Here is a 22,960-nt window from a genome sequence, read left to right on the forward strand (position 1 = left end):
AAAGCAGACCAAATTTTCACACAACGATTATCATATTTTACTAAGATTAACAGACATGAGAGAGCGGTCAACTCTTACAAGACAAGGCTAAGTTTGCAACAGCATACCCCCAAACATCCAATATCTAATAGTAAATACTTACATTTTGTTGTATACCTGGTACAACTGAGTATCTTGAGTAAAATGCTTGCCACACACTAAAGTTATTTAGATTCCTATCAAGAGAAAAAACTTACTTACAAGTAACATTACTGCCAGTTCATTTTCTTCCTCAGAATTTGTTATAAGATAAGGACCTATTATTTAAATCATGGAGGAACAGGAATTCTTGGGGACCTAAAAGAAAAAAGGATCCCACCAGCAGAAAAAAGGGCCCTTTTGTGTAACTCAGGGTATAATTCTGTCAAATAAAAAAAAGTTAAGGAAACAAGAAGAAGTTGCCCACATTGAAAAACATGAGTCGAATATTTAAAATTATTTCTTTTCTCTTTCTTTTTATAAAACATTCTATCTTGAAGGTAAAGTAATAGGCACATTAGACTGGGGAAAGTGTTAGGCCACCAGCTCAGCATCCATCTCTTTTCAGTGACTCCTGTTTTAAGTTAACATATAAAATCAGATTATTCTAAAACTCACATTTTTTTTTCCAAGAACGTGTATTTATTTTTCAAGAACACTTTTGTAACATATTAATCTGCAAATGCTCTTGCTTAGTGTAGCTAACTGCTGCTTAAACCAGTGGTGGCTATGGCAGCAAAGCCACAGCACTCCATGCAATATTCAAAGATTCTAGGGACAAACTCACATTTCAGAGGATATTGGGGGAAAATGAGAAAATGGGATTTATGTGCAGAATCTCATATAACTCTAGTTTACTTTATGATGCCTTAATAAAGTAATACCTCTTGTCACTGACTCCCGATTAACTCTGGGAAGAATAAGGATTATTTCATTTCTTTCTATGCCTTTTAGTGTTTCATGTGGTGTATATTTTTAATGTCTTCTTTCTTTTCCACTACCCAAGATCTCTAAATAATCTTCTACCATATCCGACAGAGAATTCATAAATGTAAGATTCCAGAGAATGATTTTTTAAGCCGAAGAATATCCCTGTAAGAGGTGATAACAGACAATAGTTGTACTAATATATTCTCACCTTCATTTATACTATGCAGCTTGGGAAGCTTTCGTCTTAAAGTCCTCAGAGTGCTGCTACTGCATGAAGGACAACCTTACATTCAAGAGGAAGCTGGTGCAGATGGCTAAATATAGCAGCCTTACTAGAATAGCTTGAAAACCCAAATATTGTTTGAGAATTATTTTTGGCTGAAATACAGTTTTAGAAATAAAATTAAGAAGAAAATTCCAGTGTTTTTACCACTCTGGTACGGTATTTAACCTTTTGGGATGTAGGAAGAGAAAAATGAATATATACATTTATGCAGACAAAATTTTTCATACAATTTCAGAATGTTCAGGGACCACCATTGCTACTGAGTGGTTCTTTTAGAACTCCCAAATTTTAATCTTGAAACAGAAGAAACTAATCAACAAGCCTACAGAATTTTAAAGCTTTAAGGAATGAGTTAGCAAGAAGAGGATTAAAAACTGCTTTATATTTAATTTCAAATAGGTTGTTTTAAAAGAATAAGCATATATTCAGTTTAATCCACTAAAATTCTAAAACAGCTTTTAAAAAATTAAAAGACATCATTTGGTTTCCAAGAACCATTTATAAAATACTAATCTGCTGTGAAAGTACCTCATAAAAACCAGCACATTTTTTAAAGATGCTACTTATTAGTTTTGTCTAGAACAAAAAAATTTTAATGTGTAACTCACATTTATACCTGATTTATACTTAATACTATTCAACCTCAGAATTTAATAAAAATCTGCGATAATTATTTCCCAAAGGGAGAATATTGTCAAACTTCTGAAAAGTACTACATCTCTACTATCCTCCACATCTTCAAAATTAATTCTTGTCAAAACTCAAAGGACCCATACCTCAGAAACACACAGAATCAATAAAAATGCTGTATAACAAGTTTCATGAGACAATTTATAAAAATAGTTCTTTTTATATCACCATTAATGAACATCAATGTAATTTTACTTCATAGTATACATACTCAAGTTGGGTTTTTTATTTTTAATCTAGAAAAATCTAATTTAGATCCCAAACACATTCCGCATAAATGGTCAAAGTTGGGCTAGTCTGTATGCTAAAACCAGTTATCAGAAAAATGTTCTCGTTACTTCCCTTAGTAAAATCTGAACAACATGGTACAAATAAATAGTCATAAACTTTACAACAGCAAGAGGATCACTACCCACACATGCTTGAATACCTGAATGAGGTAGACAGTAATCTTCTCAAAGGAGATCTAATTATACATTATATGTTTGAGTAGAATAAATGGAATTATCTATAATATAACTACACAGCTAATAAACCAGGAGCCAGGACCTTCTCTATTTTACATATTCCAATCCATTACACATACACCCCCCCCCAAAGAGCTTGCTTTTTAAAGATCATTAGATTCTTAACCCAACAACTGCATAAACCAATATTTTAAATTTATGATGACTATATTGTCTCCATACTTTGGAATACGTTCTAAAATACCTTATATTACCAATTAGTTTCCCTTTGTTTCCATGAGGACCTCATAACACCTGTGCTGAGAAATATATTTCAAAACTCAGCATTACCCAGAAACAAAAAAAAAATCTGAAAATAACACTAGTAGAAAATAACATTTCAAAGAATAATTTTAGACAAAATCTTAATTTAAAAAAATGCAGTGTTAGGAGGCTAGAAAACATGCTCTTAGAGAAATACAGAGAGCTGGAATTTTAATTTATGTGATATACTACACAATGCCATTAGTAAAACACTGAACAAGAGTGTTAGAAATAGTAAATTCCAACAGTGATGGTGTATATATGTTAAACCCACATACGCTGAGAATTAGAAGCATTAGAAAGAAATGTTTTTAAGCAAGACAGCCATCTAATCCAATGCATTTGCTCACAGCTGACCAAACTTAATTAACATACTCAAAATCTCAAATGCACATTAAAAGCGTAGGTGTCTAAATTTTAATTTAGTTCTGAATTTGAAACAGGAATTTATTATGTGTCAAGCTTTAGACAAAGAATGAAAGATGAAACCAAATGTATATTTTAAATTTTACCTTTGTATGTAAACTACTTACATGACTCCTAAAGGTTTTTTTTTTTTTTACATCTTTCTCTAAAATCATTAGGATTATACAAACAAAGATTAATACTCAGCCTGATAAGTCATAGTGATAATGGCAAATTCAAAATAAATGCATATTAGGACCAAATTCTACTCATGGGGAAGAAAAAATAATGATTACTGTAATTTTCTTCCCTTAATTAGAGCAGGTTCATAGAAACAGGCAGTATATTCTTACCATGTTAGCAAAATGAGGTGTTTCTCTACAAATAATGGAATCACCGAGTTTTCCTTTATTTCAAAAGTACTATATTCTCAATCCCAATTGTTTAATAATGACTTTCTCTTAAGGTAAAGGTTTACCATTAGGATTTTTATAATCTAAGCACAAATATCATATCAAGATTCTGCCTGAGATTGTTTAGATAAAAATAAAAGGAGTAAAAAATTGAAATCTTTAGGTAAGATTTACAAAGTGACACACTCCCTCCATAAACTTTTTTTTCGCCCTCCATATACTTCTAACAATGAAGAAAAACTTTCACCTCTAGGAAAAGAAACCACTCACATTACCTGCAACAAGAAGCAAGAATGAAGAGAGTCAGCATTTCCTAAGGCCTTGAAATTAAGTTTCTTTTGCATTCATTTATAATTTTTAAACATAACAATAATAAAATTAGACCAGGGATATCCAATGCAACAAATGCCCCCAAAATGCCTTTGGGATAAATCAAACCAAAGGAACACAGAGAATGTTTTGATGTAACTTAATTCCAGGGTTAATTGAAATGAAAGCTATTTTGTGCCAGAATTAGTAGAATGATTTTACAGTGAAGGTCAAATAGGCTGAAGTGAAGATGTTCTCAACAAACAGCAAAAGATTTTTGTTTTGCTTTGAAAGAAACAGCTAATAAAAAGTTCTCCAAACTTACTGATTTTTTGTTTTCCTTTTTTTCTTTTACTGTAGCTTTATTCAGTAGAGAGTGGCAAGTTGCCTACAGAACAGAGATGAGCACAAACAAGTCACAGCACCAACTACATACAGCAACAAAAACAATGTTGGCTTGTACATAAAATTACATGATCAAATGTAACACAAATGGAATCAACAAAAATTAGAAATCGATTTTGAGGGATGAATTTTATTTCTGGATTTTAATTTTTATTACATTTTTAAGCCAAGCACTAAATAAACAGCAAGAAATGTTGAGACAATCATATCTACTATTTCTGGCTATAAATCACAGAAAAGTTCTCCCCAAGTAAATTTGAGGATATTTAAGATCTACATTTAATTCCTAGCTTTTGATAAATTTCATGTAAGATGTTCATTGCAAGTAGATCACACACTCAAAACACTTTTATGTGTCTACATAATTTTTTCTTCATAAATACTTCTCTGTGTATCCTTCAATTGACTTAAAGTTCTTTTTTCAGTAGCTGGCATTTAATTTAGACCTACTGATTTAAAAAATAAACATTAAATGGCTAAATATAATGGTTAAATTCACTTCAGGGATTATGAATCAAAAATCTCTTAAGAAAGAGTCTCTTAAGCTTTCACATATTTTTTCTGTTTGCAGGCTACTTCCTGAAGAAGTTCTAATCAGAGGAGGTTAAAAGTTCTGCAACATTTGGAAGAAGAATGTTACCAGCTCAACTAGAAATAAGCATTAATTAATATTAAAGTGAAGAAACTGCAGAGAAAATATAGAGTAAAACTATAAGCCCACTTAAAATTTTTCACATATTTGACTACCAGAATGTATCAAAACACCAAAAAGGAAAACAAAACGAAACAAAACAAAAAACCACCACAGCTCTGAGTTCCTTCTAAGCCAAATAGTTCTTTCGTATCATATATCATACCATATCTACACACACACACACACACACGCGCGTATTATTTTTAAATTAGGCTCCACACCCAGCATGGAGCTTAAACATGGGGCTTCAACTCACCATCCTGAGATCAAGACCAAGCTGAGACCAAGAATCAGATGCTTAACTGAGTGAGCCACCCAGCCACCCCTAGGCCAGAGTTCTTTTAACTTTTAAATTAAGACTCCTGGTTGGTGTAGACTAAGCACAATTTTTAGTATATTTAAAGCCAAGTTAAATCCACCATTCATGGAATTTTATTCTAGGAATTCAGTGCATTCAGCACCATAACCTTAAAGTTACTTTGATATTTGTTTGTCCATCCATTCATCCATCCATCCACCCACGCATCCATCCAAGGAGTTATTGTGCATCCAACATGCTAGATATCATCCTAGGCATCAGAAATAGCAGTAAAACAAGACGACACCATCCTTTCCTTAAGGGTCTTTGGTTCAAACTTTAGACTATATACAAAAGTACTGGTAACCAAACAGATCACTAAAATGCAGTTTCATGCAACTTTTTTCAATTATGGTATATAATTTGCTTTTACCGACTTAAAAAATTAGTGTAAACTACTTTGGTTTGGAGAAGCAGATTTACTGAGGAAAATATGGCATTTACTTCGAATCATAATATTTAGCTCCTTCTCAGAATTCTCTCACCATAACTAGGAGGAAATCCATTCTGGTAACTGTTTTCTCATCATAGGTATCCCCAGCTTTTCAAAAGTTCGCTTTCACAAAAGACCTAACTTAGTACCTACTTCTGCTAACTGAAAGGAACCCAAAGAGGCTTTTGCTTTTACAGGGAAAAGTAGCAAAAAGCGACTATTGCAATCAATGCTCATTCTGCAGCAAGCCATTAGAGAGGCAGCACACACCCCAACCAGCAAGTGGCTGCCAAGATCCTTCCCCAGGAGCTACACTCAGCATCTCAGCTTCAAGTTGCCACAGCTTTGAACTTGCCTCTGAGTATCGTGCTTTATCTTGATTTATTTTATCTGTTAAATAACGGATTTTATTTATCTGTGCTTTATCTCAATTTATTTTATCCGTTAGCAAGATGTGTCCTAGGGTATCAGGAAAGCCTAGGAGTTTGTAAGGGTGTTACACTTGGTATAAAGCTGAATGCAATTAAGCATTTCAAATGTGGCACATTAAAGACACCATGTGTACACTGAATTTGCCTACATCCACCCTTCATACTGCTGACTCAGAGAGAAAGAATCTTGAAAGTTGCTGAGGTTACTAACTGGTTCTGCCAGTAGAAAAGTGGTCTCTTTTAGTCAGCATCCGGAAATGGATGCAACGGAAAGTCTACTGCTTGAGTGGATTGATGGGTGAGCAAAGCATGGTGTTCCATTAAGTTATCTTACACTGCAGGAGAGATTAATTTTTTTTAGTAAGCTGAAACAAAGTATTGGACAACGATGACCAAAGTGCTGTAAAAGTATAATTTAAAGGTACACATGGGTGGTCTGATCAGTTTTGAGGTAAGGGTAGCTTCATAGCTCTAAGGGTACTAGAGAGAGTGCTTCAGCTGCTACTAAAGCTACTGAAAAAGTCCCAGAACCGGCAAAAACAATCATAGCAAAAACAATCATACAAGCAAGTGTTTAACTTCAATTTATGATTGGAAAAATTGCTGAGCAAGACATTTATTTCAATAGAAAAAAAGCAGACTAAGGGACACAAGGCAGCAAAGGACAGGTTTGATGCCCACTATTAACACCACTGGTGATGCTATACTTAGGCCTCTACTAGCATACCACCAGAAAACCTAAGGGCACTCAAAGGCACTCATAAGACTACTTCTTGTGTTTCATTCACATCCAAGCAGTTGGAATATCCAAGTGATTTTTTTCGAAGCACATGAGTACATTAGTCCTTTTGTTGAAAATACCGTAAAGAAAATAACCTTGGTAATAGGTGTCTTTTGATTGTTGAAAACCATGCTGCTCATCCACCTGGCATTACGGAGTATGGCAATAACATTCCTGTGTGTTCTTCCTACCAAATATGATGTTCTTGATACAACCATGGGTCCTAGGCCTACTCACCACAATTAAGGCTTCCTATATGCAAAACGTGATGCATCTCACAGTAAGTGCATTTGACAGAGAAGCCAATTCCAAAGCATGTACACCAGGGATCTGGAAAGACTACAATATAAAACTGGCAATCACCAACTTTGAAGGTGCTCTTGATAAGTTAACACGTTCTGGATGTGAAATGGTGCTGAGAGGATGGTCTCCTGAAGCAGGAAACAATTTTAAATGATTCAAACCAACAACAATAAATACAGCAATACTGACTTCAGCTAAGGAGGCTTGGTTTGTGGAAACTGATGAAGACCCCATGGCATCCCATGATCAAGAATTGACAGATGAAGAGCTGATGCCATTGCATGAGCAAAGAACACCAATCCACATTCAACACTAGTGAACGGCCCAGAAGTTTATTCAGGAACTGAATGTGAAGCACGTGAGATTTTTGTGACGATGGACAGTGCTGCCGTGACTGCAGGAAAGTATGGCTTTAATTTTGAAAGGGCATGTAGGTTTAGGGGCAGGTTTACAGAATGTCTTGAATGCCTACAAATAACTGTAGCATAGAAAAATCTGAGAGGCTAAGCAGTTGAGCATACTGTCGTATTTCAAGCTTTCCACACCAGCCACAGTAGCCACAGCAGACGATGAACCTCAGCCTTTGACATCGAGGCAGGCAGACACAGAAGAAGGTACAAACGTTAGTGACCTGCTTGCACTGATGGATTTAGACAATGATGAGATGTTAATAGATGACACTCTTCCTCTCCGTCCTATACTCTATACTACTCTACCTCTCACCACCCCAACCTCCAACACCCCAGCCTAAAACACCACCATCACCACCTGTCAGCCCTCTGGTGTGCTTGCTGTCATCCCAATTCTGGTAAAGCTGAAACTACACAGTACATAAATTATTTATACTCTATACGGACTGTGTATTTATCATATTATTCCTGTTTTTACTATACGTTAATGTTATTTTAGGTAATTTGTGTTATTTGGCATGATTTGGTTGGTTGTTTTGGAGGTCTGGGAATACTAAAAAATGTCCCATATAAATTAACGGTAATTGCTTCTTTCCTTTATGCCATTTTGGCTTATAAAAGATTTCACAGGAACGCTACTTTGGGATAGCAGGGGAAACCTGTCTTCAAAAACTATGAGGAGGAAAAGTAGAAATAAAGTACCTGAGAAAATGTCTCAATTATAAATTTAACACATGTTCACAGTTGGCTATCCCTACATAATCTTAAGCTAGTCCACTAAGTAAGGGGACATACAAAATAAGAGACCTGGTTAAAGCATGATTCTAAAAAGGCTTAAGAGTCAAAAAATATAAGCTCAAGAAAAGGGAACACTCAGAGAAGTTTAGTACCTAGCAATAACCTCACTTAGCTTTCAAAATTTTCCAAGTAAGTCCCAAAGCAGGAGCCATATTTACTCGAGGAAATAATGAACTACTACCCCTCCCAGCAGAACACAAAAGTACAAAGGTACCATTATGTTATTGCCAAAGTCAAAAGGGCAAAAGAAAGCCAGAAGAAGAAAGATGAATAAAAAAGCAAACTAAGGGGAAAAACTACTTTTGGTAGGAGACTCAATGAAAGAATAACTGAAGATAAAAGCTTTTTTTCTTTCTTTTAATTAATAAATGTAAAATTCCCTGTTATCATTCACTTATTAAAAAACTAAACCTTATTTATAAATATAGCACTTTTATTCTATAGTACTCCCAACAATAAACTTCTCCAACACTTCAAAACAACCCACTAACACAATATTTAAATAATATTCTTAAAGAGAATAATTTTATGTGAAATATTATGATAATTCAGGTCTGTTATAATACAGTATATTTTATTATGGAGTGCTTTCAAAAGCACAACACATAGAGTTTAATAAGCCACAAGTGATCACCTCACTCCATTTTCTGATTTATTTTCACTACCTCCCTCCCTTCCTATAAAACCTGGCACAAATCTTGTTTACTTGGGTGGAATGGATGGGAAATTTTTATTCCTTCATTAAATATTTTCCTAAGAACTTAAAAAGTGCCACGCCTTGTTCCTTTTACCTTTTCAGAATCATGGTCTCAAATTGGACTCCAAGTTTGCTGATGATACAAAAAAAAATTTTCCTTTAGGATGACAACCACACGAAGAATTTCTAATAAAATCTACTAAGTCATGTAACCAGGCAGTCAGTAGCTATTCCCTTTTATGTCAAGTCAAAGCCAATGCCACTTCCAAAATCCACTTGACCACTTTCCTCCAATTTCCTCTGCCTCCAATCTTCACCTCTTATCTTTTTTTCCATGAGTTTTGTTTTTTTCTTTTTAAGATTCCACATATAATTGAAATCATACAGTATGTCTCTGACTTTTTTCACTTTGCATGATACCTTCAAGGGCCATGTACATGATTACAAATTATAAGTAATTTTGTATGGCTGATTAATATTCCATTATGCATACACCCACAATTCTTTTGATTCATTCATCTGGTGATGGACACTTGGGTTGTTTCCATGTCTTGGCTATTCTAAGTAATGTGGCTATGAACACGGGGATGCAAATATCTTTTCGAGTTACTATTTTCATTTCAGTATGTCCCCAGAACTGGAACTGCTGAATGATATGGTAGTTCTATTTTTAATTTTTTGAGGATTTTTCCATACTCTTTTCCATATTAGCTATAGCAACTTACAACTGCAACAAAGTGCACAGGGGTTCCCATTTTTCTCTATGCATGTCAGCATTTGTTATCTCTAGTTTTTTGGATGGTGGCCATTCTAATTCAGGTTTGAGGTGCTACCTCACTGTGGTTTCTAAGTTGCATTTCCCTAATGACTAGTGATGCTGAGCATCTTTGCACCTATCTCTTGGCCTTTTATCTAACTTCTTCAGAAAAAGGTCTATTGGCAAGTGTCCACTTTTTAAATTGAGGTGGGTTTTTGTGGGCGGTTTTTTTGGTATTGAACACTTCCCCACTCCATAGGTTGTCTTTTCACTGTGTTAATGGTGTGCTTGCTGTGCCGAAGCTTTCTAGTTTAATGTAGCCCCACTGGTTTATTTTTGAGTTTGTTGTGCTGTAGGTGTCACCTCCAAAAAATCATTACCAAGACCCATGACAAGAAGCTTTATCCCTTTGTTTTCTTCTAGTAGTTTCATGGTTTCAGTTCCAAGTCTTACATTTAAATCTTTAACCCATTTTGAGTTAATCTGTGTGAGGATGTAAGATGGCTCTAGTTTCATTCTTTTCCGTATGAGTACTGAGTGATCCCAGTCCCATTGAGTATTCTTGGCTCAATATTAGTTGAACTATATATGCTTGGCTTTATTTCTGGGCTCTTGATTCTGTTCCACTGGCCAATTGTCTCTTTTTATGCCAATACATACTGTTCTGATGACTATAGCTTTAAATCAGAAGTGTACTGCCTCTTTCTTTCTTCTTGCTCAGGACTGCTTTGGCTATGTGGGGTCTTTTGTGGTGCCATACAAATTTTAGGAGTATTTTTTTCTATTTCTGTCAAAAATGCCATTGGAGACTTGATAGCGATTACTCTGAATCTATAGATGGCTTTTGGTAGCATTCATATTTAAACAATTAATCCTTCCAATCCATGAACAGAGGATACCTTTCCCATTTATCTGTATCTTCAATTTTTTTTCATCAATGTCATAGTTCCCAGCACAAAGATCTTTCACCTCCTTACATTTATTCCTATTGTTTTGATGCTATTGTAAATGGGATCTTCTTTTTAAATAAATTTCATTGTTAGCGTATAGAAATACTACTGGTTTTTGTATGTAATTATGTATACTGTAACTTTACTAAGTTCACTGATTAGCTCTGTGTTTTGGCTGTCATTGGAGTTTCCTATATACAAAATCATGTTATCTGCAAATAGAGACAATTTTACTTTTTCCTTTCCAATTCTGATACTTTTTATTTTTCTTACCTGATTGCTGTAGGTAGCACTTTCAGTATTATGCTGAATAGGAGCAATTAAGAGTAGACACCCTTGTTTTGTTCCTGAACTTGAGGGAACGCTTTCAACCTTTCACCACTGAGTACATTAGTTGTGTGGTTGTCATTTATGGCCTTTATTATGTTGACATATATTCCTTCTATGCCTAACTTAGTAAGAGTTTTTATCATGAATGGATGTTAAATTTTTCTGCATTTATTGAGATGACTGGATGACTCTTTTCTTTCATTGTATTAATGTGATGTATCACATTAATTGAATTGCATATATCCAACCACCTTTGCACCCAAGGATAAATCCCACTTGACCACTGTATCATCATTTTAATATATTGCTGAATTCAGTTTGTTAGCAATTTATTGAGAATTTCTGCAGCTATACTCATCAATGATATCAATGGACTGTAGTTTTCTTTTCTAGCAGTGTCCTTTTCTGGTTTGGGTATCAGGATAATGCTGGCTTCATAAAATAAATTTAAAGTGTTCACTCCTCTTCAGCTTTTTTTAAGAGTGTGAAAAGCATTGGTGTTCGTTCTTCTGTAAATGTTTCGTAAAATCACCAGTGAAACCAGATGGTCCTGGGCTTTTCTTTGTTGGGAGAATTTTATAGTAATTGGTCTATTCAGAGTTTCTACTTCTTCCTCAATCTTGGTGAGTTGTAGGTTTCTAAGAATTTTTCATTTCTTCTAGGCTGTCCAGTTTGTTGACATATAGTTTTTCACAATAGCCTCTTATAGTCATACCAATTTCTTTGGTATCAGTTGTGGTATCTCCTTTTTCATTTCTGATTTTATTAATTTCAGTCCTTCCTCTCTTTTCCTTGGTTAGTCTAGCTGAAGGTTTGTCAATGTTATCTTTTCAAAGAACCAACTCTTAGTTTGGTTATTCTTTTCTACTATTGTTCTGTAGTTATTTCTATTTATTTCTGATCTTATCTTTATTATTTCCTTTCTTCTGCTCACTTTGAACTCAGTTTGTGCTTTCTCTAATTCCTTAAGGAGAGAGTGAAGTTGCTTATTTAAGGGATCTTTCCTGATTCTTAACAGAGGGGTTTACTGGGATGAACGTCCCTCTTTGACTGCTTTTTTTCTGCATCCCACATGTTCTGGTATATTATGTTCCCATTTTTACTTATCTCAAGAAACTTTTTTATTCCTCCTTTAACTTCTTCCTTGATCCATTAATTGTTCAGTATAGTATTTAATTTCCATGCGTTTACCTATTTTCCAGTTTTTGTCATGTAACTGAATTCTAGCTTCATGACACTGTGGTCAGAGAAGATACTTGGTATAACTTCAATCTTGAATCTGCTAAGACTTGTTGTGTGGCCTAACATATGGTCTATCCTAGAAAGTGTTCCATGTATGCTTGAAAAGAATGTATATTCCGCTGTTGTTAGAATATTTGATATATGTCTGTTAGGACCATTTGGCCCATAAATGTTGTTCAAATCTGCTGTTTCCTTATTCTTTATCTGGATGATCTATCCACTGTTGAGAGTGGGATGTTAAATCTCCAGCCAACTGGGGATTTAATTGTATTAAATATATTACTATTCATTTCTTTTAGGTCTGTTAGTTTTTGCTTTATATTTAGGTGCTCCAATGTGGGGCACATAAATACTTATAAACTATTATATCTTCTGGATGTATTAACCCCTTTTTATCATTACATAATGACCTTCTTTGTCTCTTTTTACTGTTTTTAGTTTGAAATCTATTTGGTCTAAAATGAGTATAGCCACCCCTGACTTTTTGTTTTGTTTTGTTTTTGGGTTACCATTTGCTTGAGATGACTTTTTCCATCCCTCACTCTCAGTCTATGTGTGTCTTTAGGGCAAATAAGAATCTCTTGTAGGCAGCATATTGTTGGATCTTGTTTTTTTAATCCATTCAGCCACTCTATGTCATTCAATTGGGAAAATGTAATCCACTTATGCTTAAAGTAATTATTGACGGAAAGGACTTACTATTGCCATTTTGTTAACTGTTTTCTGGTTGTGAGCTTGTTTTTGTTTTGTTTTTAATAGATACAGCAGAAACATCTTTATAAATAGCAATGAGGGAATAATTCACACAGAGCGGCCTGAAACAGCTTTTTAAAATGGTGATTTTCACTGATCTTGCTAATGTCTCTAAGCAACTGAAGCCCTGTGCTAAAAAACAAAGGGCTGGGGATGACTCTGCAAAGAAAAAGACACAAAGGCAAGGGATTTGGTAAATGCATAAATTCTTTCCCCTGTACCCACCCATCCCAAACTCCAGACCACTAATGTTTCTTCCAGAATCACAATTTAAACAGGTTAATATAGATCTGCACTAATCTCCCCTGGAATGACTAAATCGTCCCTGAACTACATATGCAATTCAGAAACACAGAGAAAGCCATAAAAAGAACAAACACCTAATATCCTCAATATGTAGGGGATGACTGTGGACATCTGAACTCAGAAGCATTACTTGCAGTGCTAGTACTATAGAGTGTAATAGTTTAATCTGAATGATGATGCAATGTATTTTATAAGTATAAAATAAACAGATTAGTTTGTCTAGGAAAACCTGACAAGAACACATTATACCTTTAAGAAGACATCAAAATTATAGATCAAACACCTCAACCATATAAAAAGCAAGAAGTAGACCTGACTCACATGTGAAAAACCCTGTGAGTAATTCAGACAAAGGATAACCAAAAAATTCCATGATATAGCTCATTTCAACCATGTCTATTAAAACCAACAGATTCTGTGCATTTTAAACTTGCTCCCAATGCAAGGAAAATTATTTTTAGTACCCTCTTAAAATACTCCAAACTGTCTCCTAAGCAATATTTAGTTTTTTCAAAGCCAATTCTGACAATTCTTAATGTATTAGTCATCCACATCGACTCAGTATTTTCAACCACCCACCTTCAGCCACTAAATTCCTCTTTAGTAAAGCATTCTTTTTACTTCGAATTTAGATTAATAACGGTACTCTCTAGCCGTAAGCAATTATGCACTGAGCATACCTGGTACAGACAATGGCACACACTTCGAAGCTGAGGGGGGAATTCTGAGGAGGAACTGATGATGGCATGGAAGAACTTTTCAGTCATCTGAAGAAGGTTCCGTTGATTTTCCTCAAGGCTCTCTGACTGTTCTAACCTACAAAAAAAAAAAAAAAAAAAAAAAAAGAGAGAGAGAGAGAAGGTAAAATCCATCTACAATAAATAAATAAAAGTACTCTTTAAAAGAGACTTTCAGCCAAATGCAATGCTGAACTTTGCTGGGATCTTGATTTGAACTAAAAAAAAAAAAACAAAAAACTGTAAAAGGGCAATACTGAGAACTGTGTATAATTCTTACTCCCTTATATTCTCACAAATTTAGTATATACTCAGCTTAGTGCCATCTTCTCCACTCTGGGTATGTCTGCCTGCAAAAAAATGTATTCCGGTTTGCTCTCCACTTCTTTGGTAAAAAGCTTTTCTGTGAGGCAAGTCCGTAGTTATCTGGCTGTGCAAGAGATGGGGTAGATGAGTCTAATTCAAGGTGATGTATTAGCAAGTCTATTTGTCCACAGGATCAAAAACCACATACTCTAAAAACTGTTATCAGAAATAAAGGTGAGGGGCACCTGGGGTGCTTAGATGGTTAAGCATCTACCCTCAGCTCAGGTCATGATCCCAGAATCCTGGTATCGAGCCCCAAGTTGGGCTCCCTGCTCAGTGGAGAGCCTGTTTTTTTTCCTCTCTCTCTTTCCCTCTACTCTTCCAACTCCCCACACCCCTCCAGCCCCAGCTCATGTTTTCTCTCACTATCTCAAAAAAATAAAATCTTAAGAAAGAAAGAGAGGAGGAAGAAAGAAAGGTGACAGCTGATTCCTGAGAGCTTCCCTCCTAGCCCTCCTCCTTCCACACTTAGTTTTGAACTAGTGCAGGGAAGAGGAATATTATTTATTAGGCATCTCCAACCCCAATGAACCATCTGTCAACCCACTTTAAAAATATACAATATGTGCATATTTTATTGGACCTAATGTACAAAGAACACATGAAAGAAAGACAGGTAATAACGAATTATAGTTTGAAAACTCTGTACTTTATCTTGTAGTCAACAGGGAACAACAGATGTTCTAAGAAAGGGAGCAACAAAAAAATTCAGGTTTCATAAAAATGCCTATAACAAATGACCTGAAAAATGAAAAAGAAAAAAAAAAAATGTTGGGCAATAATGGGTGAGTTACAGCAAAAGTCAATGGGATCACCATTTACAATTGTACCAAAAAGAATAAAATACCCATGAAAATACTTAACCAAAGTGGTGAAATACCTCTATAAGGTCTTTCTTAAAATTTTAAGACACTGAAGAAAGAAACTGAGGACAACACAAACTAAAGAAAGACACACCATGCTCATGGATTAAAATGTGTATACTACCCAAAGCAATCTACAGATTCAAGGCAATTCCTGTCAAAATATCGAGTGTTTTTTTTTTACCAAACTGGAATAAATCTAAAATTTGTACAGAACCACAAAGGACTTCAGTATATGTGCTGCTGAAGTGAGCACTAGAACCACAAAGGACTTCAAAGAGACAAAGCAATCTCGAGAGAAAAGAAAAGGCTAGAGGTATCATCACAATCCCAGATGCTACAAAACTACAGAATCAAAACAGTATGATACTGGCACAATAACAGTTGCATAGATCAATGGAACAGAAAAAAGAGCCCAGAAATAAACCTATGCCTGTACTGTCAATTAATCTGTGACAAAGTAGCAAGAATACACAATGAAGAAAAGACTGTCTTCTGAATAAATATTATTCAGAAACTGGACAGCTATGTGCAAGAGAATGAAACTAGAGCACTTTCTTATAGCATATGTAAAAACAAACTCCAAATAGCTTAAATACCTAAATATGAAACCTAAAACCATAAAAGTCCTAAAAGAAAACAAAGGCAGTGATCTCCTGGATATCGGCCTTAACAACGTATTTATGGATATGTCTCCGCAGGCAAGGGAAACAAAAGTAAAAATAAATTATCGGGACAACACCAAATAAAAAGCTTTTGCACAGCAAGGAAACCATCAATAAAATGAAATAGCAATACTGAAATAACAATACTAAATGGGAGAAGATATCTGCAAATGATACAACTGGTAAAGAATTAATATCCAAAATATATAAGAAACTCACACAACTCAGTACCAAAATACCCAAATAATCTGCTTAAAAAATGGAAGGGAGTTGGGGGGAAGGAGGGAGGAGTGCCTGGGTGGCTTAGCTGGTTAAGAGTCTGCCCTTAGCTCAGGTCATGACCTTAAGGTCCTGGGACTGAGCTCTGCCTTGGGCTCTCTGCTGAGCAGGAAGCCTGCTTCTCCCTCTCCCACTCCCCCTACTTATGTTCCCTCTCTTGCTGTCTGTCAAATAACTAAATAAAATCTTAAAAAATAATTACAAGTAGAAACACCTTATGACACAGTAACTCAACTCCATTACTTTGTATTTACCCAAAGAAAATGAAAACACTAATTGAAAAGATGCACACACCCCTATGTTTACTGCTGCACTGTTTATAACAGCCAACTCAACAGAAGTCACTGAAGTGCCCATCGAGAGATGAACAGATTAAGAAGATGTGTTACACACACACACACACACACACACACACACATGCAGGAATATTACTCAGCCATTAAAAAAGAATGAAATCTTGCCATTTGCAACAACATGGATGGACCAAGAAGTTATTATGCTAAGTGAGATAAGTCAGAGAAAGGCAAATACTGTGGGACTTCACTTATACGTGGAATCCAAAAAACAAAACAGGAGCACCAGGGTGATGCAGTCGGTTAAGAACTGACTCTTGGTTTTGGCTCAGGTTGTGATCTCAGGGTCATGAGATTGGGCCCAGTGTCAGGCTCGTGCTCAGCCCACAAAGTCTGTGTCAGATTCCCTCTCCTTCCCCGTTTCCCCTCCTGGTCGTGCGCTTGCTCTCTCTCTCAAATAAATAAATCTTAAAAAACAAAATAAATGAACAAACAAAAAAAACCACTTTTCAAATTGGTGGTTGCCAGAGGAGAGGGGGCTAATGGGATGTGTGATATAGGTGAAGGGGATTAAGTGGTACAAACTTCCAATCATAAAATAAGTAAGTCACAGAGATGAAATTGAAAAGTACAGCATAGGGGATAGAGTTGATGTTATAACAACGTTACAAGGTGACAGATGGTGACTGCACTTATCACAGAGACCACTAAATAATATACACAATTGTGAAACCAAAATACTGTATACCTGAAACTAATATAACATTGTGTATCAATTATACTTCGGTTATTTTTAAAACCTGATTTTAAAAACAAAGTCAATAAGATCAACTCAGTACTGACTAAAAAGATAATGATACAGCCGAACTATGAAATATTACATAGCAGGTAAAAAGAATGAGTAATCTTTCTATACTGACACAGAAAGATCTACAATATAGAGCTAAGTTAAAATTAAGTTGCAAAACCAGGTATTTGTTCAAAGGCTACAAACATCGTGGTTTGAAGGGGCACAGGTACCCCAATGTTTACAGCAGCAAAGTCCTCAACTGCCAAAATAGGTAAAGAGGCCAGATGTCAATTACAGATGAGTGGATACAGAAGATGTGGTGTGCACAAACACACACACACACACACGAATATTACTCAGCTGTCAAAAAGAATGAAATCTTGCCATCTGCAGCAATATGGCTAGAGCTGCAGTATTATACTAACCAAAATAAGTCAGTCAGAGAAAGACAAATACCATATGATTTCACTCATGCAGAATTTAAGAAACAAAACAGATGAACATAGGGGAAGGGAAGGAGAAGTAAAATAAGGTGAAAACAGAGAGGGAGGCAAATCATAAGAGATTCTTAACTACAGGAAATAAACTGAGGGCTGCTGGAGGGCAGGTGGGGGAGAGATGGAGAAACTGGCTAATGGTATAAAAGAGGGTACGTGATGTAATGAGCATTGAATGTTGTATACAACTGATGAATCATTAAATTCTACCTCTGAATCTAATAATATACTATATGTTAATTAAACTGATTTAAATAATAAAAGTTGCAAAACCATGTATACAAGGTTTCCATTTTTATCACTCCAATTGTATGTATAGTCTCTACAACTAGATTTATGTATATGTATATGCAAATGCACTGAAAAAGGGCAAAGAACAGACTAAACTAGTAACAGAGCTGTATCTCCAGAGGTTATCAAAGATACCTGTAAATTTTTTAAGAAAAATGTATTTGTATGTAATTTTTATAATTAAAGGCTAATTTTAAGAATCAAGGGGAGAAACTGTGAAGGCCTGTTCTCATGTACGGTAATAGAAAAGTGGAGTCAAGTTATAGATGGGAGGATGACACACCTGGTAGGATCCACTTCAAAGCTGACATGCTGCCAATCAGAGGATGTGATCACAATTCGTAATAACGGATCCAGGAGTTTTTGTAGGTAGGTAGCACCATATACCTAAAGAAATATAAAAGTAGGAATTTATTATGCCTTCTCCAAATGTCTTGCATTAAAGACATTCTGTTCTGTACGTTCTGCACATAATCAATTTGCCATACCTTGGCACAAAAAAAAGATAAATGGATACAAACCTTGAAACAGAAGGTCATTATTTTACTGGCTAAGCTGTTTCCTCGGAAAAGAGTCTGCATGGAATCTGCCAATTCTACTTCCTTAGAAAACATGTTCCAGAGCAGTTGGTAAAGTAAATGCCGAGAATCAAATAGAGTCACTAGAACTCGAGCTAGTTCATCCTGAGAACAAAACAAAATTGCATTGGTGTGAATAATTTTTTTTTCTTCAGCAGGAGACTGAAAGGTAAAGTCAAAGCTGTCAACCACCTACTAAACCCAGTTCAATGGTGACTAATCAATTTTTCCCCTAGTATTTATCTGTGTACATTTGTCTATGATAGATGACTATTTCTTCATGCCTACAGCAGCTGTTAATTCTTTTTTTTTTAAATCAATTTATTTCCTTAAGCAATCTCTACAACCAGTGTGGGTCTCAAACTCACAACCTTGAGGATCAAGAGTTACACACTCTTCTGAATGGGCCACCATGCACCTCAGCAGCTGTTAATTCTGAGGATTAACTGGTTAAAAGTAAAAGAGGCCTAGGCTTCACCAGGAGAAGAAAAAAAAAAATCCAGGATTCAGTTCGAATTATGACAAAATCAAAGAGAGTAGAAATAGAACACAATGGCAAAGAGTTTAGTTTGATATGCCCAGATCATTTTCTTAGGAAATCAATAAGCAGGAGTTAAGACTTTGGTGACCACAGGACCTCAATTCTCTGCTCATCTGGTCAGGGAAATTCAGTACACAGTGGGCTCAGCAGAGAAACAACAAAAATGGAAAGACTACAGGATTTGCAGGAAAGATCCTCATAGTTCAGGTAAGATTATTACTGAGGCTCCAGCTACTTTCTCAACAGCTGAAAACCACTCAAATAATATCTGAAGTTTCTTTCAGCTCTAAAGTTTTAGCAATTCATGCAGTAAGCATTCCTGGAGTGAATAAATTCAGAAGCATCTGCTATGTGGCAGGTCCTGGTTCTATACTCCCTTAACAAACTCACCCACTGAGAACACGGAACCACATTGGCCAGTGCCATGGCTATCGGGAGCTCTCCTTGGTCTCCCATCATCGTGACCAACTCTACCAGCCTCTCAAACCGGTCAGCCAGCACCGTTTCTGCAAGGGTGTCAAATTCTGTGCCTTGCTGGAGGATTTTTGTCAGAACTTCCATAAATGTAGCTCTTGTCTGAAGATCTTTGTGGTAACCTAAACCTGATATGGACAAATAGATGCAAATTTACTAACATGGCCTGCTGAAGTAATTTTGCTTGTCTTACATGCCAGTTGTCTAGGTTTTCAGTTTCTACACGAAGCCTTCATTTTATCTCACCTATGGAGTGCATGAGGCCACTGTCCACATTAGCATTGAGTAAGTTTGACATCGCAAGGACTGTACAGTGCCTCAGTGATGCCAGCCTCCGAGACATGCCACGTTTCCTGCCACCTGTTTGTGCATTTTCATCTTCAACTTCACTGCAGTCATTCAAAAGGTTCATGAACAATGTGAAATACCTGAGAAATAAAAAGACTGACTCTTACACAGTGAAGGCCACTTCACAAAGAAGACTAATCAGATATTCTGGAATCATGATATGTGTATCCCGTGAGTGGTCTTGGGTATCTGTTTCTCTCTAGTCCTGGGGTAATCATCCAGTGTGACTAATTATGAAGTGTGCTGTGCTTAATATGATTTTATCCTGACAAAGCCAGTACATATTTCATAACATGGGCACAAAACAGATGCAATCTTTCCTGGTCAATGCATCACTTTTAGTGTTTACCGTATAAAACAAGTGGTCCAAATAGTTTAGAGGATGTTATTTTAAAATGACTTAATGAAATGATCTGGGTTTTATTGCAAATAATTCACTGCTTGGATTATTTCTTTAAAAACACAAAACACAGTTGTTTTGTTAACCCAGTCCTATCATAGGGAATATTACTTCATGCGTGCCTGTATTTTATAGGCAGCTGCTGATGGCCATAATACCAAAATAATGAGGTCCATTTTCTAAATATAATCATCTGCCACTTTGGTTAGATTTTGTTTTGTTGTGTGTGGGCTTTGTATTTTTGCTTTGGCTTTTTAGGGACTGAAATTTACTTAAGAAATAACTGCGATTTGGCTTCCATCAATTCCACACCATCTCCTTCCTCCGGCTGCAGCGGAAGACCAGCCAGGAGTGAAACTACTGCTTCCATGCTCGCCTGGTCCAAGTCTCTGAAGAAAGAAAATTTAGGGACCACATAAATCTTGCAGGTTCTTCCACTTCACCTTTCTGTCAAATAACACCTTCCTAAGAGAACTTCAGGAATTCAGAACAATCTATTTAACTATTTATAAAGATAACCTAAATAATTTGAGATAACATACCCAGAATGCAAAAACCATTCAAGGGAGGGAGAAGGTGATAATAACTTTCATAAAACCAAGCCCCATGAAAGAGATATATGTGAATGATTATTTTCTGATATGTGGCAATAAGTATTTACCATTAGAGCAAATGCAGGGAATTACTTTTCAGAAAGACTTGAACCAATCAAGTTTCTTAAATATTACCTTTATCAAATTATAAAATAAAAACAATCTAAGGCGTTATACATTTTATTCTCGAACAACCAGACTAATCTTCCTAAATAGACAACACTAACTTTCCAAGTAAATTGACTTTACTGAAAGTCTTTCAGTTAAAAATAGGAGGTAAAGATTAGTATGCATAATTCAAATGCAAAAGCGTGATATCCAAAAAACATGTACTATAATAGCTATGAAGTATCAACACCCCCAAACAGACCTGCTAATAATTAAAAGTCATTCTCTCTTTCGCATTTGCTGTTGTTTTTACCTTGTAAGACATTTTACATCATCATCTGCTGCTTGGTTTGATGTTCCCATAACCCAGTCTGTCAGGTATTCTACCATTTTATTCCTACGGAATGGCAGGGAAAAGGAAAACAGCAACAATTTTTTTAAGTCACACATACACCTTCAGTCATACAAATTTTTTTAATAGTGCGAATACTTTGCCGAATCACTCAGGTGATATGACAGCTTCATAAAAGAGATACCGCTACTTCAGCCCTAACAGTCAGAAGGGCACTAACAGGCAACTAATACTGGTTCCACGGATACTGGTACCCTTAGCCAGGGTATCAGACTGGAAACAGAATCAAATCCTTAGCTCAAGTATAATTTAGAAAAAGGGAGCACTGCCATGGGCATGAAGCTTTGGGAAACTTGAAAATACAGGAAGAAAAAAATAAAAACATAAAATGCTGTTTTTCCATCCTCCCCTTTCCCATGATAATCGAGTGACTACTATTTTTGTGTACTTCATTTACTCTAGAATTTACAAGACCCCACTTTGCTCTTTTGAGAACTCACCTAAATTTCATCTCTTGACAAAACGAGAGGTCATCTCTCCTTGCCATCATTACCTCCACTAACTGACACAGTTTCGTTTTTATTTGAATTGCATGGACCATATTCCCAAGCACACGAACATATCTATTTAGACACAGAAACATTCGGGGGAAGAAATATCAGATATAAACAAAAGAGAAGGTTTTCTAAATGCTTTAATCTCTAAGTAAAATGATTAAGCATAACTACAAAAACTGCAGTATTTTTATTTTATATGAGTACATTTATGTCCAATTTGGGTGCAATAAAGAATGGCAAATTATTCCCTAATAACTATCAATAGCGATGTGTTTCTGCTACATTGCAGTAGAATCCTTACCTGACCAGATTTAACATCATTGTTTCAATGCTAGCTTGCCCCAGATGTTCCGAGCTGCCTTCAGTATGGTTATCTAGTAAGTTCTTCATTATAGCTATGGTTTGCTCTACAAATTGAGTATTGGTATCAGTCAATAAAACCTATATAAAGAACAAAATACATTTGGCATCAAGGCACAGAAGACACACCACAGAGAGATGAAACTGCCCTGACCTAGATGTCATACACACACAGAAATGCACCCACAGGCATGTATTCAAATAGGCACACAGACATAATGGAACGCTCATACCCACACCCAAAACATTCATAAGCCCTGGCACACCTACACACTTGAGTTCCCAAAAACCAAAACTGATCCCTACATTAGATGATTCTTTTTTCTGCAATTTTTTGCCTGTTTTTAAAACACTTTGAGTAATGTTCATGCCAGTATCGAATTAGATAATAAAAAAGAT

At 35.7% G+C, this 22,960-nt stretch overlaps 1 protein-coding gene across 7 annotated transcripts in view; it reads right to left on the minus strand.

Moving 5' to 3' along the window:
- NF1 (neurofibromin 1) overlaps positions 1-22,960 on the minus strand; it is a 252,514-nt gene that overhangs the window by 109,927 nt on the left and 119,627 nt on the right. For 5 of the 7 annotated variants that reach the window (XM_059149027.1, XM_059149025.1, XM_059149022.1 and 2 more), the window contains 10 exons: positions 22,503-22,642; positions 22,145-22,267; positions 21,606-21,689; positions 20,864-20,980; positions 20,090-20,271; positions 19,760-19,971; positions 18,772-18,933; positions 18,534-18,637; positions 14,150-14,285; positions 4,147-4,209 (listed from right to left, as the gene is read on the minus strand). In XM_059149027.1, coding sequence (XP_059005010.1) covers positions 4,147-4,209; positions 14,150-14,285; positions 18,534-18,637; positions 18,772-18,933; positions 19,760-19,971; positions 20,090-20,271; positions 20,864-20,980; positions 21,606-21,689; positions 22,145-22,267; positions 22,503-22,642 — 1,323 coding nt within the window. The remainder of the gene's footprint in view (positions 1-4,146; positions 4,210-14,149; positions 14,286-18,533; positions 18,638-18,771; positions 18,934-19,759; positions 19,972-20,089; positions 20,272-20,863; positions 20,981-21,605; positions 21,690-22,144; positions 22,268-22,502; positions 22,643-22,960) is intronic. The other 2 variants (XM_059149024.1, XM_059149023.1) reach the window with 1 other exon arrangement.

Source organism: Mustela lutreola, chromosome 15 (assembly GCF_030435805.1).
Source record: "Mustela lutreola isolate mMusLut2 chromosome 15, mMusLut2.pri, whole genome shotgun sequence".
NCBI lineage: Eukaryota > Metazoa > Chordata > Mammalia > Carnivora > Mustelidae > Mustela > Mustela lutreola.